At 40.0% G+C, this 19364-nt stretch overlaps 2 protein-coding genes across 2 annotated transcripts; one reads left to right on the top strand and one right to left on the bottom strand.

The window, feature by feature from the left end:
* Nucleotides 1-590: 590 nt before the first annotated feature.
* gpr143 (G protein-coupled receptor 143) lies at nt 591-9284 on the bottom strand. The gene is made up of 9 exons (XM_083922043.1): nt 8894-9284; nt 6560-6669; nt 5470-5564; nt 4952-5044; nt 4688-4797; nt 4483-4591; nt 3349-3466; nt 3007-3262; nt 591-1254 (listed from the first exon to the last, which is right to left on the bottom strand). Exons 1-9 carry the CDS (start codon nt 9147-9149, stop codon nt 1151-1153), a joined length of 1251 nt encoding a protein of 416 aa, XP_083778169.1. The 5' UTR covers nt 9150-9284; the 3' UTR covers nt 591-1150.
* A 3802-nt stretch (nt 9285-13086) lies between these two features.
* On the top strand, nt 13087-19116 carry LOC310953320 (ankyrin repeat and SOCS box protein 9-like). The gene is made up of 7 exons (XM_083922319.1): nt 13087-13293; nt 13444-13523; nt 13742-13849; nt 14340-14490; nt 14694-14828; nt 16094-16285; nt 16427-19116. The coding sequence occupies exons 1-7, from the start codon at nt 13209-13211 to the stop codon at nt 16636-16638; spliced, it is 963 nt and encodes a 320-aa protein (XP_083778445.1). The 5' UTR covers nt 13087-13208; the 3' UTR covers nt 16639-19116.
* The last annotated feature ends 248 nt before the right edge of the window (nt 19117-19364 follow it).

Genomic DNA, 19364 nt, shown 5'->3' with positions numbered 1-19364 from the left:
CATTTAAAAATACATAAATTATAGTTTTAAAAATGTTGGGTCGGAAATTTCCCTTTTAAATGCTTGATGGAAGGCTACATTAATTCATTTTGTTGATCCAGTTATTCATCTTAAACTGCTTATTCAAAAATACGTTTAAATTCCATCATTAATAGCCACAACAGCTATGCTGGTATTGTTTTCACCTTGCACCCCTGCCCTGATAACCAGCCAAATGCAGCCACAAAGCTTTAGATTTGTAGTTTAGATCAAAATGAAGGTCCGATTCAAAGATGGGTGTGGTCCGGGCGCCCCACCTTAAGGCCACCTGAAATAATTACCGCAGCTTTAAGTAAATTGAACGTATGTTGTTTATTAAGCCTTTTTTATTTGAACAATTTATTTATGGATTCATTCGAACATCTCTTTTATAATTACTCTTTTTATCGCAAATTGAAATATCAAATAATAACTTTGTAATCGATCAAAGTAATGCCTATTTCTGTGACCCTTGTGGTCCTTCGTACTCAAAAGACAATAAAAACGTTTCACCAACAAAATCTTAACAAATATTCTGGAAATTTAATAAAGTATAAAATAGATGTGTGCAAAAATACAACAGGGACAACTGTAAATACAGTAACTGTCAAAAACAATTAAAAAAAAAAAGACGATTAGCTTATTACATTCAGGTTGGCTTTGAGCTTGACGACAATATAGTGTCCTTCACAAAACCAGTGCACGTCTAATTCGGTGAATTTGCAAGGAGAAATATTTTTCTCAAGCACTTGCGGCACTTTTAAAGGTCAGCCTGGGAGTTATTAATATGAAAATGTCATGTTTGTTCTGTTGACTGACTGCTACAAGAGACGGTGAAGTACCGTTGGGACTGTTCTGCTGCTGAACAGTTGATGGGTGTGTAGTGTTGCACTGCACTGTACTGCAGACAGATTTAAAAAAGCTTAGGAAGGAACAAAAGGCTTAGAATCAAAGAATTAAGAGTTATTTTGTTTTACCAGCTAATGAAATCTCATGACCCGTTAATAATATCTGGAGGGAAATCTCAACGGTATAAAAGAGGCTAAAGAGGAGACGATCTAAAACAAAAGTTACTAAAAGAACAATGTCACACAAGAAAGGTAGAGGGAGGCGGGTTGTTGGTCACCCCCAGCTAGTGCCACACAGAGTTCTCCAAGGATTCTCCATCAGCGTCTACATCCTCATAGTCTCGTAGCTCGCTGGAAATGTGGATTTCAACTGTACTAGACTCTGAACCTAGCAAGACAAAACAGGGATAGATTACTGGGTGTTACTGCACACGACACCTTCACAGCTCATCAAACTGCTTATCCATTGAGATATGAAGATATGAAGTCACAAATGTGTATTTTCATTGATTCACAAATGTATTTTGGGAATTTTAATCTATATCCTGTGAATGCAGTCCTTAATGTGGAAATGTTAAATGTATCACACTTTAGAACTGAATGAATGCAAAAAACATAATTCTTTGTAAAAAAAGATTTACTTTATTTTTTTTAAAAGACGTAATTTCAGAGACACCGAATAGTGACAGAAAACATTAAATAGCTTTTTGTACATCATCCACATTGTGCACAAACAAAATGGTAAAAAATTGTATAAAAAGCTCAACAAAATCATCCCAAAAGCCATTTAAGAGTATCCGAATATGCTTTTTGTCACCGCAAAAAAAAAAGACATTTTGTCTGGTCATAGCAGGAAAGGCACAGGTGTTACATGTACACGTGTATCATTAGCAACGTCTCTGTTGTATTCAAGTGTTCCAGTAAGTCATGACAATTTGACAGTGAGCCAGCATGGACAATACCAGGAACATGAGACTGAAGCAGCTCAGTGGAATTCAGCCATCAGTCATTTAACTATTCACACCTGCGCTTCTCCTACTGTGTCATGTCAAAATGGCCCGTGTGCATAAGGCCTGTCATCACTTAGTGCTACTCAGTAAAAATAGACATTGTACAGTGACATTTTTATCCAGAAAACGTGTTCAATCTACAGCAACAGTCCTTCACTTAATAATAATAATATACTGTTAAGTGTTCCCACATTTATGACCTCTGAATATATGAAACTCAACAGCACAGCAAACTCCAAAATGACCATAAAGTTGAATTTTAATATAGGATGTGATTTATTTTTTGTAAATATTCATTTTGCAGATTACCGTTTTAGGGTTATTGAAATAAATTACACATCTGAATTAATGGTAGCTTCTTAGTGTATTCTCTTCCTTGAGTCAACAAGGTAACTATGTCACTTTGACTGTAATTCAGTAATAGTTAAGGTTGGAGGAGGGATATGAGGATGGGATGCATGTTGTGCTCTTACTATATCAACGTCCCGAAAGTAATTGGATGTAGTAAGTACAAGTTGATAGTTAGCGCTAAGAATAACCGGCGTACATTAACATTATGTAATATAATATTACTGTTGTAGACTCTTAATGTACCCAATACACTGGCAACTGAGTCTAAATATTCCCCAGCATGGCCATTGCTCTCCGATTATCATCGTATGCTTAGCAATTATGACATTTTATGTGATGAGTTGGCAAAATTTCAGCACCCCTAACAGAAAGGCAGAATTTGCACTCGTCAATGTACTTTTTTGAAATAACCAGCTTGTTCTAATTATTTGCCTTTTTTCCCACTTAGTCATTACACCACACATGGTTATTCATCAAGAATCTTACTGAGTAAATATTTTGTAAAAGCAATAATGGACAACCCTTAAAGAGATTCTCTCAATATAGATGAGGAGGTATTTGATTAAAACTATAGTGATACTTGATTTTTCTCCATCCTCACCATCAGTCACTCACTTAGTGGATTATATCATGGCATAATGGTCACATCCAAGAGATAATACACACTTCATATTATGAGGAGGACGTACAGCCATCAAGAGACACCATACAAGATGCTTTAGAGCTTCACCAGCCCTGATATACAGGTGAGCTGTTACTGTCAGTGAAAGCCAGTTTACCTTCAGATAGGACACTGATGGCGTCGGAGTGGTGCTGTCCGTTGCTCATCATGTTCTTCTTGGCTTCCTGGACATGACCCTGGTTGAGCAGAGTAGTGCCCGCCATGGAGTTGTGGCCTGCTCCGTTGGGCAATGATGTAGAAACCGAGTCCCAAGCCAGCTCTCTCCTCCCCCTCAGACTGAAGTCAACATCGAAGCCTGTCCAGCCATGAAAGGCCAGGGTGTTGAGCATAGCTTGCATAGGGTTCAGGATACCCTGAAATAATCCCAATGTCTGTTAGACACTGATAAAACTAGTGTTCATTATTATTCTGTGAGTTCATGTTTGTTTTTTTAACCCACCATGATGAACCACGTGATGAGGGCTGCGTTTCTGATATTCCTGAAGCCGTTGTCATTGATGTCTGTCTGCATCTCCAGGTAGAAGAGGAGGCTTTCGTTGATGATGTTGGGAACCCAGCTGAAACGTCAATATGTTTAATTAGCTTTCGACAAGTCTCACAACAACACTCTAAAATCTGACCAATTTTAACCCCATCCCCACCGCTCCTTAATCTCTATGAATTTGCCTTTTGAGTCACATTACTTCAACAGTTACACCACAGCAATATGGCTCCATTATAAATTATCTCAGTAATACAAATCATAAGTAATGCTTGACTAATGCATTACTTATGATGATTTAGAGGACAAGTGAGTATGGTTCAGGGGGATTTATTGATTTATTGATTTATTGAAATGAAATATAATAATCATAACTTTGTTAGTTATAATCACATGGAATTAATCATTGTGTTTTTGTTTGCTTAGTTTGTTTATATCTATATAGGGAGCGGGCCATCTTCCACCAAGCCTGCCATGTTGCATTGCCATGTTACTACAGTAGCCCAGAATGGACAAACCAAACGCTGGCACTAGAGGAGGCCTTTTGCATTATTATGTTACCTAAAGGCAGTCGTAGATTCTACAACATGCTTGTAAATGGAGGGGTGAAGGAAGGGGCAGTCAGTTGGTTTGAAATCTGCCACCTAACCGTAAAAATAACATGTTGTGGTTTTAAGGGGGGTTATGTGCCGAATTATTCCGTGACCAACTTCCTGGAGTCTTGTCGCAGTGAGGTTGCCAGGCAACCAACAAACTCCAATAGTTTACTTGGCTAAGAGATAGCCTGGTACGTAACCCCCGTAAACCACAAAATGTCATTTTCACACTTTGGTTTTTGTACCAATTAAAAAAGATAAAACGTGTTAATAAGTGAGCATTAAAGGTGCTGTGGGTGGATTTCATTACATTTGGAGGGAGTCAGGCTAAGTCTTTATGCTAAGCTAGGCAGCTGCTGTGTGATACCACTTTCATGTCTGTGGGATACAAATGAAGCTACAATCTTCTCATTGCAAGAAAGCCAGATTGTGTGCTCCCCAAATTGTCTATTAAGACTTTAAGAAATCCCTTTGATAAAAAAAAAAGGTAACATACCAAATAAAGAACACCAGCATTATTTTAAAGAAGCGTATTTTTATCTCATTGGCCAGCCGTCTCTCATTTTCTGTGTAGATTCCTTGTCGTCCTTTTAGCAAGGATGTCACTAGATTGAAAAGACAATAGGTGGATATTTAAGCTCAGTGTGCGTGTGGACTAAAGCATTGGACACATTTGAGAGATTTGAAAGCAAGGAACTGACCTGTAGATATGGTCCGATTAAAGAAGACAGGATTTGCCACTAGGACGAGCAGCATCGGTGCATACGTGGTGACATAGTGGGGGATAGCGTGCTGGAGGCCTTGCTCACAACTGCACAAATATGCAACAAAATGACGAAATGAATGTTATCACAGCGTTATAGTTGTTAAACAGATGCTGTTATCGTTGACAGTCTTTTCTGGCTCTTGCAGGAGAAAACACAGTGACACAAAAGCTAAAAGGCTAAAGCAACAAGGCGTCTTACTCAGAGATGGATGGGTAGTAAAGCATGGCCACTCCTTCGACACATAACAGCACAGCCAGACCCCATGTAATCATGTGGTAGAGGATAATGGTGCTGAAAAGGAAAGGACCAAGTCATGAGACTGAGCTCACAACACATGCTGCAGCTCTGTGTCTTGGGGGTGATTTTTTTTTCTGTGCAGAAACAAAAGCACAACACAGACTGGGGGGGGGGATATTGTTAGCCCAGTGGAACACAAGAAGCGTGTTGAAAGAAATGACTTATATGGCAACATCAGGACCATTGGTCCACATTAAGTATACGTTTCTATACAACAAAATTCAAAACCAGTTTCTGGGTGTTAACTTTGAGTCAATAGAGGAAGCGTTACTAATAGTGTGAGGAAGATGGTTTACATGTTCTGCTTGTCTGTTGACACATTCTCAGCTCAGTTTAAAGCTTTTGTGCTTCATCTTGTATCTACGGAAGGGGATTCTGAGGTGATAATGAAATGTAGAGGGAAGGTGATGATCGAGCACCTGATTCCCGCAGAGGTTTTCACCACCAGGAACACGTCAACAGCATAACAGAAGGTCCACCAAAAAGAAGCGCTGAAAAACAACTGGATCCACATCTGGAACACATAAATCACATACAGTACAATTTTTTGTATTTTAATTACACTGTACATGTAAAGGCCCTTTTATTGACAAGAGTTTAAAGTAAGCAATAGCCAGAGGTGGGGGATTTGAGTCACATGACTTGACTCAAGTCAAATTTGAAGACTTGCGACTTGCTTGACCAAAACTGTTGAAAGACTCGACCTGACTTTGACTTGGTACTCATGCTAAATATTTGCATTTTGCAAGGTATTGAGAGTGACATTTGTTTTTTAAACATGTTTGGGTGCTTTCATGCGATGAGCCCAAACCTGGCAACCCACTAGGATGCGGTAGACCAGCAGAGGCCAAAAGTGTAAGCAAGCTGTTTCGTTAATGTTGACAATAGGACTCAACTTTATTTAACTGATTTAAATGTGGAAATTGGGGTTAGATCATCGGAATTTCACATGATTTGACTTGTCTTCCTTGACATATAGCAACGACTTGATTTGCTCGATTCTCACCACAGTAACTTGGGACTTGCTCGAGACTTAAAGGTTGAGAATTGAGTTTTGCTTGTGACTTACCCTGACCTCTGGCAATAGCTATAAATCTTCAGCTCATCAGCCTCATGCTCTGCATTAGAACTATGTTAAACGTCATCGTCCCTATCAAAATAAATGAATTCGAAATTCAATTAAATTTGCCATACAGGGCATGTGATGATTTAGATAATAAGAAGCATGAACAATTGTGCCTTGCTTTTGATGTTAATCAGTTAAAAAAAAGGCGAAGCGTGACAGATATTTTACAGCATGTTGAGCATGCACGGAATCCAGATTTACCAGTATCACACATGATAAATAATTAACAAAACGAGGTGTTTATTTTTACACTATAGTCTCCTTACGGTCGTCTGTCAAGCATAAGGCTGTACTTAAATGATATATGGTGCATTTGCTCGCATAAAGGCTTGACTGAACTTACTGACTGTTGAACAAGGTGAAACAAAGAGCATCATACATACTGCACTGCCAACACAGAAGACCTCTGGCCAGGTATCAGTGCTGTGGGCCACTGAGATGCGGTCAATGATGTTTGGCAGGCCCAGCCAGACAGATGACCTAACAATGATACCTGGAGGAGAAAAACAACAACATCTCTATTGTTGTTCATCGTTAACTGTGGAGCAAATTAGACAAATCCTGCTTCACCAGGAAGAGGAATAAATCCAAACACAAAAGAGGGCGAAATAAATGAACAGGGCATGTGAAATTGGTCTGGTTTGAATTAACATTTAAAACATCATTTCATTTTGTATTGTTAAGTGTGTTAATTAATTAGATTCAGTCATGGGAGTCCTTTTAATAGCAGCTTTATGTCATGGAAATATGAACTACCTCCAGGTGTGTTTTATAAGGGTGTTTCCATTTCCTACATGAGACTCTTCACTGCGGAGTGGAAAAATGGGAGCTCTCCCAGAAGCTTAATGTGATGCAGACTGCACGCTGTTGTGTATTTCTTTTTAAACTGTGTCAAGGGTGTGCTTCAAGCGGTTAGTTTGCAGTGGTGGATGAATCTCGCTGGGCACTAAGTACACAGAAATACATGACTTCATCTGCCTCTTCTTTCACCGCGTGCAGAGGCAAAGTGATGAATGAACAGCTCAAGTGTCACACAGGCTCGGATGCAGTGTCACAATCTGAAAGTAATCTTCAGTCTTTTGTGTGGTTTTAAATGTGTAGCTTTCGCTTGCTTTAAGAACAATGTTGCATTCAGATGGACAAAAAAAAAGGTTTGCAGTGGCAAGGAGTCATAACTCACATGACAGGATCATGAGTCATTCTTTTGTTTCGTAATAATCTGCTTCAGAACTAAACATCTCAAATAAATCTATTTTAGTCTAACTTTGTCAAGGTCTGAGCTGAGATTTGGGATTTTTACATTTATCATGACATTTTTTGTTATGATAAATGTTTCCATTTGAAAAAGAGAGACAGGTTTTTTTTTTTAGCACATGTGAGAAATAAGCCCTTTCTGCCAGAAAAAAAGTTTTGTGTTTAAATAAACCCTTTCTGACATTAAGCCCTGAAGGCTTACTTCTCCAGTGTTCATATTTTTAAAACCTGTAACACTGACTCGACTAGGGCTGCAGCAGCATACCGATTTCATAGTAGGCTACACACAACAGTTTATTTCAACTTACATGCCCTGTGAAGTCACATTTCTGACTCAGAAAGTCAGGAGAACGTCATCAGACCTGACCTCACCATCCAACATGGATGCTCCGAGCATCACCAAAAGTGAAAGCTGTAGTTACAAACTGTTTATTAGCACTTATGTCCTATTTGTGTATTAGCACTCATGTCTTATTTGTGTCTCAAGTCAGTCGCACACACTGGTCATGCACAGATTGCGGCCCGGAAGGTGGGTTCATAAAAATGAAAGTTCTGATTAACAGTGTGGCTGAAATAATAAATCATTAAGAAAATATGAATTATATTCTATAAAATGTGAAAATAGCGCAGAGCGGAGCTGCTGTCCATACTGCTGCAGCAGACAGCAGCTTTCCCTCAGACAAGTGTGTCCCCCATTAAGAGAGAAGTGTGTACATGTGCATTTACGCACCAGGAAGAGCAGCTTCATTGAGTATTTCAGAGGCTTCATGTTTGCTTCTGCTTCCTCTGTCAAGTTTATAACTATAGTTTTTAGTATTGCTGCTTAAAGAGACACTTTGCTAATTTAAATCCAGCTTTGTGTATAGGCAGAGTGTGCAGATGGACGGTTTGGCTTCAAAGAGTGCTGCGAAGCTAAATGGTAAACCTTTATTTGAACAGATGAATGGACCCCCTACCCTGTTAAATATGATGGTTTTCTCACTCTTTACTGGAAAGCTATCCATGGTATTGAAAAATATATTTAATTTATTTTCCAAAAGGATACTTTTTTACACATATCCTACTTCAACTAAAATGGTTAGTGGTTTAAAAAAAATCTGTTTTCCTTCCTTGTTACAAGGCTCATTGCAACTTATAATAATGATTGTTGTAACACCATGATAAATAGGCAACCACTGCAATCCTGGAAACGTATATGTTGAAAAGTTCGTGATTAATTACAAAATATGTGGATTTCTGTGCAGAGAAATCACACCTAACTGCGAAAACCTTGTGTTTAGGATGTTTTTCTTCTTCAAGACAGGCACAAATAGTGCAACAAAGGGGTTAAAAACGAGATATTTGCCCGCCTAATTAAATCCAGCAAGCAACACCACTGTGAAAAACTTTCTCTCTCAGCTGTGATAAAAAAAAAAAATACATTAATGAAAAAGCAGGGCTTGAACCAGCGAATAGTTGTTTACCTGCGCATCCCAGTATGTCACATATACTGATGATGAACAATATCCGTGAGGAGGAGGCGGGCCTGGGCAGCGGGTACTGTCCCAGTCTTCTGTATCCTTTGCGTTTGGGCAGAATTTGTAACACGGCGAACAAGAGACTCAGAGCCGCGCTCCCCAGACCCAGGGCCCCGAACAAGACGGGCTGGAAGGTGACCACGAACTCCGTCGCCGCGTCTCGGTTCGGGCAGCAGAAGGTCTCCAGCCGGGGGGATGCCATGACGGCTGCGGGGGAAGAGTAGAGTAGAGTAGGGGACGGTGTCGGGAGAAAAGGAGAAAAGAAAAGAAAAGGAGAGGAAATGATTGGCTACATGAGCCGACTCTCCTTAAGAAATCACGGGGTTGAATCATCATGTGCTTCCATTTAATCCCTGCAGTTGTAGCTTAACTGTGCTACAATGCGAGACACCGACAAAGGGCTGTTGTTTGATTTAGGTCTCAAGTTGGGTCAGCTCAGCATCACACTGGGGCCTAGATTTCAATTGGCTGATTCATGTTCAGCAGCCTAAATTGATTTACATGGCGTGCTTGGTATCCCTGATGAAATGACACTCAAATAAAAAAATAAAAAAAAATAATAATAATAATAATAGGAAAGTTGTATTTATTCGACTCCTGAGGGGGGGATTGATAGTCGTACTGGTATTGTAGACACTGTATTCTTCCAACACACCATAAATCAATAGGCTACACTAATCCATCACTGGTTTGGTAGTTAAATGGAAATTGGTTGTGCAGCAGAAACAGAAACACCATAGAAACAATGCACATAAACACATCATATGAGTTAAAGTCAATTCAAATCCTATAGTATTTGGAATTCGGCTTCTGAATGGGTATATGGGGCTAGTTAAAGGCCACCCAGCCATCCCATTAGCCTCACTGTGTGTGGCTGTGATACCACAAACTGAATGTATGTTAAGCCTTCTGGATGGGATGCGGGTCAAACTCTGTGAAAACATCAGCAGAGGGGAGAGCCACCTGATAACCCTGGGTGATCCCCTCTATATCTAACCCCCTGTGCTATTTGTGGGCCATGTTTTTGTACTGAAATGGATTGCTGTATATTTTTTTTGGGATTGCAGCATAAACGACCGTGTTATGTTTCTCAATGAGTGACTGTTAGATATGAGTTTAAGTTTTAATCCAGAAATCGTGCAAAGAATGTTGTACCAGATTAAAAAAATCTAATTTTGACAAAGAAAGATTGAACAGTAGAGCAAACAATGTTACTCTTTGTTTAGATCTGAGCAACAAAAATGTCCATAATCAGAATAGGAAACCTAACAATAAATTAGTCCCATCCTCAGATTCATAAGAAGGATGCCATTTGGTTGCATAGGTAAGCTGAGACCTGCACCAGTAGTAAGAGCGTATATTTAATAGAATTTCCCTTCCATTATGTATGCAGCGGACGTTCAGATACGGGAGGGGTCATGGCGGCTGCTGGAGCTGTTTGCTTGGCCATAGATCTGAGAAAACGGGTGGACGTTTGAAGCAGATTTATTTGGGAAACAAAGCATCGAGGGCTTTCATTATTCCGTACAACAGAGAGGACATTCATTGAGTTTGTACAATGGCATTCTAATCCATATGCACCTTCTCTGACAAGGCACAAAGTCAATTGCATGGCAAACTTGTAGTCTGCTGCCAGGGATTAAATACCCCCTGAGGAACAGAGTATCGACTTGTTGTTTAAACTTGTGCTCTCTGTTGCTGCCCTCTGCTGGTCTGCATTCCATGGGATAGTAGCTCCCAAAACACAACAGATATTGCTGGTGCCATAGATTTGGGAATATCTGTATGTGGCAAGATATAGCTGCTACCATATTTATAGCACACACAGAGCACTGCCACTAGCCTAAATCAATAGTTACAGGGGTGTGTCCCAAAGCACAGCTGTTGGAATTAGATTTATTTAATTATTAAGATACAGAAGTTGTGTGGGAACCTAATTGAACCCTGTAAGGGAAGTCAGAGTTCAGGTTAGCTTATTACCAGAGCTGCTAGGGATTTTGTGTTTTACTCAAGGACACTGAAGCAGGGGAGATTCTTGCTACCGTGGGTGCTGACCTCTGCCTTTTGACTTTAAGGAGGGTCTGCCTGATAACCAGGCCACCCATCCACCCTCTGTTAAGATTGAAAAACAAGTGAAAAACAATTCTTGTGATGTTTTAATGTTTTTTCTCCACTGTTAACTCAGCAAAATGTAATTAACATCACAAAATGAGAGAAATAAATGCTCTTTTAGAATGAAATGACAAAGAAGGAAACAAAGCAAGAGGGGTCCTTTTAAAGGTCCTATATTATATTATTTTTGTTATATTATAAAGCAGGTTGAGGTGCTATATAAAAACTGTGAAAGTAGCACAATGCTCATTCCACAAAGAAATACACACAGCCTGTATTCAGAAACTGTGTCTTTAAAAGAGTCGTCAAGATTTAAGTAGGGTTATGTCACAACTTTACTATATATAGGTAGAAAGTGCAGCTCCAGTGCTGTTACAGTCATCCCCAGCTGCGATGTTGGCTCAGAGACGCAAACAGCCAGAAACGCCTACCAATCACAGCAGACTGGGCTTTTTCGTTAGGGGCGCTAAAATGGAGCGTTTCAGACAGAGGGTGAATACAGGTATATTCAGAAGAAAAATAACGTGTTTTCTGAACATTAAAGCACTTAAACATAGTCTAAGGAAACTAGAATACAAGTATGAACCTGGAAATGAGCAAAATATGGGACTTTTAAAATCACGTTAAAGTAAAAATCATCCCATGGTCTTTTTCGGCACTTTACTTACATCAAATAAGCCATCAAAACAGTTTTTGTTTTGTCTATGAACTATTAACGGAGAAATCACCTAGGCTTACACTCGAGGCTAACACTGATTAGCTTGGGGCAGTACGCTGAATGCATTAAAACTGCTTTTCTAACCACTAATACTGCTCAAAATAACACCAAACCTCTGCAGCAGCAAGAGAAGAGTCCCTACACATACATCGAAGCACCAACAACGTAGTTAGTGAACCCAGAGTTTATTAAAAGAGTGTTTTGAAAGACTTACCTACTGGCCCTGGTACCAGCCCCTCTCATAGTAAAGTCCATTCAAGTCAATTACCAAATTTAATCCAAAAGGAAGGAGCCCATTGGTGCTTTGTTTTATGTGTAGGGACTCGTATCATGCTACTGCAGAGGTTTGATGTTATTTTGAGAAATATTAGTGTTTAAAAAAGACGTTTTAATGTCATCGCTGTACTGCCCCGAGCTTATCAGTGTGAGCCACGTCCGGCTGTTAGCGACTCTACCGGATTTCTCCAGTAATACTTTTTACAAAACAAAACAGTCTCGACGGCTTATTTGATGTACGCAAGTGCTGAAAAAGACCATGGGATGATTTTGCGACGCAATTACACTTCAAGATCCCCTTCAAACATATTCTAAGACAGATCACATACTTTACTTTGAATAATCATATATTGGATAAAAAAATCTACATAAAAGTTCTTAAAATCATATTTACTTGTTCTCTCTTTGAAGCGATGTCACAAAATCATCAAATTTAAACTCGAAGGTGAGCACAGAGAAACTTTAGTAGATGAATATGAAGACGGCCGTCTAGTGTCAAACTCTGCGCAAACATGATTCATATTGAAGGTCAAACATTACAGTGAGGTAAAAGTGAGGAAAGCACATTAAAGAGAAAAGTTTTGAGCTACTTTTATCCAACAATTTAAAGTATAGCAACTGCTTTTCATAAATGAACAGTCTTTTCATGAAAATCTAGATGAGAGTTGAAGAATCGTGGAAAGGGTACTGCTGTTTTATCGTTCATCATGTACAACGGGAAGAAATATGACCTACTCAGTTTTCCAAATCATCCATACATAATGCCTTTACAATGGAGCAGAACTTTATGCAGATTGATTGATTTCTCTTCATTGCACTCATCATGGCACCACCCATCTTCTGCTGGAGAGGATGGGTGTGGCTGTACAGTGTCAAATTACACTCAAATTACAGACCTGCTCAACAGGCCCCTCAACCACTCCCTCTGTACCTTCATTGGTTGAGACCCAACCGCTTCATTCAACCAGCCTGTTTCCTGTAGGCACATACTTTGTCAAAGAGGAAATGACATCACAGCACCAAGTCCTGCCACACAAAACATTGAAAACAGATGAGGACCAAACGACTCTCAGATGTCTTTTTGACTTCGAGCAGCGCACAGTTCAGGCAAAACAAGTTGTCCATAAAGCAACTCTTGGAGCGGCACTGTAAAGTATGTCTGCAGGACACAAAGATTCTTCGCGAGACAATACATGTCAAAGTGGAACTGCTGTTTTTTTCAAGCACCCTTTGATGAGTGGTGAGTAACTGCTGACACAGCAGCTGGAGAGGGGGGGTGGGGGGGGGGGGTGGAGTACTGCTTTGCACATAACATTTTGTCATTTGAATGCATATTCATTTGTATGATATTGAGTGAGTTGTGGGTGACTTTTTTAACGTCTACGCATAGATTATGAGTCAGACTGGTCCCCGATTCATGATGCTGCCTTTAATGGACGTTTCCTTGCTCTGCAGAGACTCATTGCTCAGGTAAAGTTTATTGGGACTTTGTAGGTTGCATTATACTGTATGTTAAAGTTTTGCTGTCTCAAAATCATCGCATTGATCATACTGAGATCATGATGTATAAGATAAGAGAGACTGAACTCGTATGTCATTTTGTCGCTTTTGTTTCGCAACAAAACTCCTCCAGTGCTTCCACAATATTTCAGTGGATGTACAGTATATGTGCTGTGTGTTGTTCACAGGGTACGTGTGTAAATCTGAACACTCTGGACCAGGTTTCCCCCCTCCATGGAGCATGTTTACAAGGCCACGTGGCTTGTGCCAAGCTTCTAACGGAAAATGGGGCAAATGTCAGTAAGGCATTATCATCCGGCTATGCTTTTTTTGTGATTTTAAACTCAAGACAATCCCAAAGGAAGACAGTATGTTTTGTGTCTTAATTTGAAAGAAACTCTAGTTAGGAAGCAACCAATCAATTATTTCTGGGTTTAGGTTAATTTGGTGCATATTAGTAAGAGATTAACAGACATGCAAACACCCATGCATGCCCGATAACACATTAACAAACATAATTATGCAGATACAAAGTTTGACTTATCAAACTACTGACAGCAGTTACACAGGAAGTACTGCATGAACATAAATAATGGAGGCTTTTTTCTACATTGATGGTTCATAGAATCTCATAGCTGCTTCTCATTTGTGTTTTTAACTAATCATTTCACAGAAACTGGATAAGTATATGATTATTTTGCCTGATTTGTTAATTATTTTGACTTTAAATTATTTTTGTAGAGAATTTCTGGTGTCTTGTCTAAGAAATGTACCCACCCATGTTAGGTAAATGGTTCAACAGTGGATGGAAAAACTCCCCTGTCAGAAGCTTGCGCCCGGGGCCATGTGACCTGCGTATCGCTGCTACTTCAACATGGAGCGACTCCCTTGGGGACCAGCCATACTAGCTCACCAATCCACAGGGCTGCAGCCAAAGGTTAGAGGGCACATTCCGCTGCATATGCACGGATAATCATTGCTGAACCAGCTTTGTCAGTCATAAAATCCACAAAGACTGCCAAACATCAGAAAAGCTGTGAGACATGTATAATGTATCTTCCCCAGCACAAGCAGATTTCAAAGCACAGCCTTTCAAAGTACATCACTTCTCATTGTGATGATTCTGGTAACTCTGTCTAGGTCATGCAGAGTGCATCGAGCATCTTGTTCAGCACGGTGCAGACGTGGATCAGTGTATCGACCAATTAGGTTTCCCTCTACAAGTTTCCTGCTCCAATCAGCATCTGTGTACTGTGAGGAAACTGCTTCAACTTGGTAAGAATACCTAAAGCTTTAAATCTTAACCTCTCCAATTAACGTGTTCATATTTTAGGTAAAAGAGGGGACTATTAGTTGTAATAATATTGGAGCTTTGTAATAGCTTGTTAATAAGAGGTCTGACTGACGTTAGTGTGGGGTTTCTACCCCTTCTTAAACATCAAAATCAAGGACTTTTCAAAGACTTTCCAGGCCCAGTTCCCTTAAATTCAAGGTTCATGCACCCCATAGTTTGAGACATGGATCAAGATTAATTACTGTTACAACACTGAAAACTTTTAGAATGAGAACTAGAATGCTGGCATGCGAAACAATTGCAAAATTATTTTATACATTATTATACAGTATTAGATTGTTATTGCTTAACTGCCAGATACATTTAGTGGAGTCTGATATGTAGTAGAGTAAAATTATACGGTGGCATCATGAAAATACTAGTTACTAACTACAAGCATACATACCTCAAATGTATACGGAGCAAGTGAGATTTGTACTTAGCTTCACAGGCATGGCTGTTTCAAACACGGTTCTGCCTGTGTAAGATGCATGCTATGTTTTACTTAGTTCCCACTTTGTAAGAGTGTGATTTCCGCGTCTTTTTTTTATTACTAAGCAGGTTGAGGTGCTATATAAATACTGAGAAAGTATCAAAAAATTCAATCCACAGGTAAGCTCACACAGCCTGTATTCAGAAACTGGGCCTTTAAAACAAGCAATTGGGCCTCTGTGATGTCACAACGATACTATATAATGCTAGAAAGTGCCGTTACTGTCATTCCCCGATTGCAACGACGGTGCGGAGATGCCAAGACCTGCAGATGCAGAAGACCCGGAATCAGAGCAGACTGGGCTTTTTTGGAGGGTGGGCTTAAAGGGACATGCGCTAAAATGGGCCCTTTCAGTCAGAGGGTGAATACAGGTATATTCAGACAGACAGTATGAGAGAAATAATGTATTTTTTGTTTTTATTTTAGTGCATGTAAACATGTTCTAATAGAAGCCAAAAAGTATGACCCGAAAATGAGGATATCTCTCCTTTAGAGTAAAACATTATTTCTGGGGCTTACTGATTTGAATATTCATAACCTGATTAAATGTAGTCTAGCTAGGAAATGGCCAGAAGTCTTTTATATAAGCAATGAAGAGGATAAATGGTGCTCGGCTGTAGGAGAAGAAAAGCTTTAACTGAACTGTCAGGGTTTCTCTCCACCAGTTATGTAATGTGAGGACATCATAGCTCATTAGTCTCTGCTCTCCTTCAGGTGCCAGTGTGAACAGTAGTGTGTCTGGTGACTCGCCGCTGCACATCGCTGCTCGTCTGTCCAGCCCCGAGATGGTGTCTGTCCTGCTTGACCACGGAGCCGATCACTCTCTCAGGGACTCAGAGGGCAAACAGCCCCTGGACCTTGCACCTCCCAACAGCCTGGTGGAGAGGCTGTTGAGACAAGCAGGAGGTATTCAATCCACACTAACCAAGTAGCCTCACTGTGGAGATGTTCACTGCCTCAACATCAGGCTGGTGCCCTAAGCAGTATCTAATAATGAAAACATTTCTCTGTCATGGCTCCCGCTTCTCTCCCCTGACGCCTGCCCAGGACCGACCCCTCTAATGCAGCTGTGCCGACTGTACATCAGGAAAACTGTGGGCAAGCAGAGACTGAGTAGGATTGATGACCTTCACCTTCCCACAGAAGTGAAACAATATCTTCTCTACAAATCAGACCCAGAGGGAGATCTAATGTACTGGATAACAATGTCAGATTCTGAGCATTCAACTTCTAGGTCAGTAGGGGGTGTAGTTGCATAATCTTACAGTGAGAAGTGTACATCACGGCTCATGATTGTGAGTAATTAACTCTTATTTCTCCTCTGAGACAGACTTATGTGAACAAACTGACTCCCAAGATCAATCTGGGCTTTTATGTGAAAACTTAGTGCCAGTTTTTTAGCATTAAGTATTCATAAACGCACAATACATATTTAAAAAGCAGAATATGGGCTAATAAAAGTTGCATATTTAATGTGAAATAAGATTACACAAGACTCCAAGTTGAGCCAATATTGCAGTTTTTGTTGTTATTTTTCCTGCAGAACGCCAGTAGATTAAACTCACTCTCATATGAAATATTGCTCATGTCCGGTACATGCCATGACAGAGTTCCTGGAAATGGTGTAGAGTGCTCGATCCTCGCAGGGCACATAGTAGCCGAACATTTTATCCATCTTCATCTTCAACTGCTTGTCCCTATCAGGGTCGCGGGGGGGCTGGAGCCGATCCCAGCTGACATGTGTTACACAGTAGCCGAACTTTTTAGGAAATACTAAAAAAAAACATGTTAGCAGAAAATCTGAAAACATACAAAAGTCATCTCCAGTTGAGTCATTTCAAAAGTGTCTCTAATCATGAAAACATTTTCAAAGCGAGCATCAAGAGAGATTGGTTTACCATGAAATAATAAAAGTGAGGCATCATTTCTTGATTTACGAACAAATTAAAGATATCTTTGGTGCTTCCTTCAGGCTGGATGGGAAAGATTTTTGCATTTCATCTGCCATATGTAGCTGGATGAGTGCTGCATTTACCAATGGTTTCAAACATTGTCATGCTCCACGGAGAAATGAATCTAGATAACCTGTAACCACCAGTCAGCATCCAATGCACACAAACCACTACATTTTAGTCCCTAATAATAATAATGGCCCGTTCCCTTCCCTTATCTCTTTTTGTTTTATTTGAAGATTTTCTGTTCTCTTTTGGTTGAGTAACACTGGATAACAGAATTATTGTCAAGTTGTAGTGTGCTGTGCATGGCTATTTAAAGTGTAATTCCGGTGCAAGATCATCCCATGGTCTTTTTCGGCACTTGCATACATCAAATAAGCCATTGAGACAGTTTTTGTGCAGAACAAACAGAAATTCTGCAGAGTCGCAAACAGTCGGACGTGGCTAACACTGATTAGCTCGGGGCAGTACGGTGAATGCATTACAGTGGGTTTTTTCAACCACTAATGCTGCTACAAATAACACCAAACCTCTGCAGCAGCATGATAAGAGTCCCCACACATAAAATGAAGCATTAATGGGCTCCTTCCATTTGGACTGAATTTGGTAATAGACTTAAATGGACTTTACTATGAGAGGAGCTGGTACCGGGGCCAGTTGTTAAGTCTTTCAAAACACTCTTTTAAAAAACTCTGGGTTCGCTAACTACGTTGTTGGTGCTTTGTTTTATGTGTAGGGATACTTATGCTACTGCAGAGGTTTGGTGTTTTGATCAGTATTAGTGGTTAAAAAAGCCGTTTTGATGTCTTCATTATAATGCCAAGGCTAATCAGTGTCAGGCACGTCCGGCTGATAGTGACTCTACCGGATTTCTCCGTTAGTAGTTGTTACACAAAAAAAACTGTCTTGACGGCTTATTTGATACCGAAAAAGACCATGGAATGATTTTGCACCGGAATTACACTTTAATCCATGCGATATATAATTTGCCAACAGATTGTTTAAAACAGATAAAATAGATCTAAATGTATCTGCATACGCACCGTGATGAAACTACGTTTTTTTTCTCACTTTAAAAACAAGGAATCTAATGTCATGGGTTTATGGTTACAGGGTGTGTTGAGAAATTATGCAAATTATTCTGTGAGCTGTTCAGTATATCTGGTATATATTTAAACAGCACAAGGCTCAAGCAATCAAAAAATATTACTTGAACACTGAATGTGCAAAGACAAAACACATCATACATAAACAAGAGACACTGAAGTATTTGTTGCATAAATGAATGTTTTTCCTCCTTAAAACTCAGATCAGTTGAGAAAAGCCATGGGTATAAAGTATACAATGTTTTATTTAGGTCAATAATTCTCTCCATTGCCCAAATCTAGTATTTAAAATGTGCTGGGGGATTTCATGGTGATCATTGTTTATGCACTGCCTGAAGCATGAACATGTAATGTAAAGTAGATCTAGTTTTGTCCACACACGTTGCATAAATCATCGGTGATGTTTCGAAAGTGCTCTTCAAGGGCTCACTCCCCTCTGACTTGTGTCTTTGCGATGCAGCCAATCAGTGCAGCCGAAAGACCCCACAAGAAAGCAGAAGACAGGTTTAGATGGAACTGGCGAGGAAATCGTGACGATGAAGGATAAACCTTAGATATAACATGTTCTTACTGGTTATGGACCATAACATTTTTGTGGTAACGTTGACCAACACCGTGTAAGCATTGTTTATCAACAGATCATAAACAGAGGAGATGAAAAAGGGCAGTGTTCCGTGCCCAGGGTTCACACTTTTTTCTCAATATCATTTTCCAGGATTTTTTTTCTGTGACGATTTAGCTGGTTCGGGCATCTAGTAAGGATGCCCCTTGGGCGCCTCCCTAGGGAGGTGTTCCAGGCACGTCCAGCTGGGAGGAGGCCTCGGGGAAGACCCAGGACTAGGTGGAGAGATTATATCTCCACACTGGCCTGGGAACGCCTCGGGATCCCCCAGTTAGAGCTGGTTAATGTGGCCCGGGAAAGGG

This window comes from Echiichthys vipera (assembly GCF_963691815.1).
Source record: "Echiichthys vipera genome assembly, chromosome: 10".
NCBI lineage: Eukaryota > Metazoa > Chordata > Actinopteri > Perciformes > Trachinidae > Echiichthys > Echiichthys vipera.
This window is presented reverse-complemented; position numbering and strand designations above follow the sequence as displayed.

Bases quoted from the DNA above. Each gene is read 5' to 3' on its own strand.
- gpr143 (XM_083922043.1), bottom strand. From the start codon at position 9,149: ATGGCATCCCCCCGGCTGGAGACCTTCTGCTGCCCGAACCGAGACGCG. The intron at 6,670-8,893 runs GTAAACAACTAT...TTTCTCCTCCAG, and splicing joins TGACATACTGGGATGCGCAG to GTATCATTGTTAGGTCATCT. The intron at 5,565-6,559 runs GTATGTATGATG...TATGTGTTCCAG, and splicing joins TCTTCTGTGTTGGCAGTGCA to ATGTGGATCCAGTTGTTTTT.
- LOC310953320 (XM_083922319.1), top strand. From the start codon at position 13,209: ATGTCTGCAGGACACAAAGATTCTTCGCGAGACAATACATGTCAAAGT. The intron at 13,294-13,443 runs GTGAGTAACTGC...GTCTACGCATAG, and splicing joins CAAGCACCCTTTGATGAGTG to ATTATGAGTCAGACTGGTCC. The intron at 13,524-13,741 runs GTAAAGTTTATT...TGTTGTTCACAG, and splicing joins TGCAGAGACTCATTGCTCAG to GGTACGTGTGTAAATCTGAA.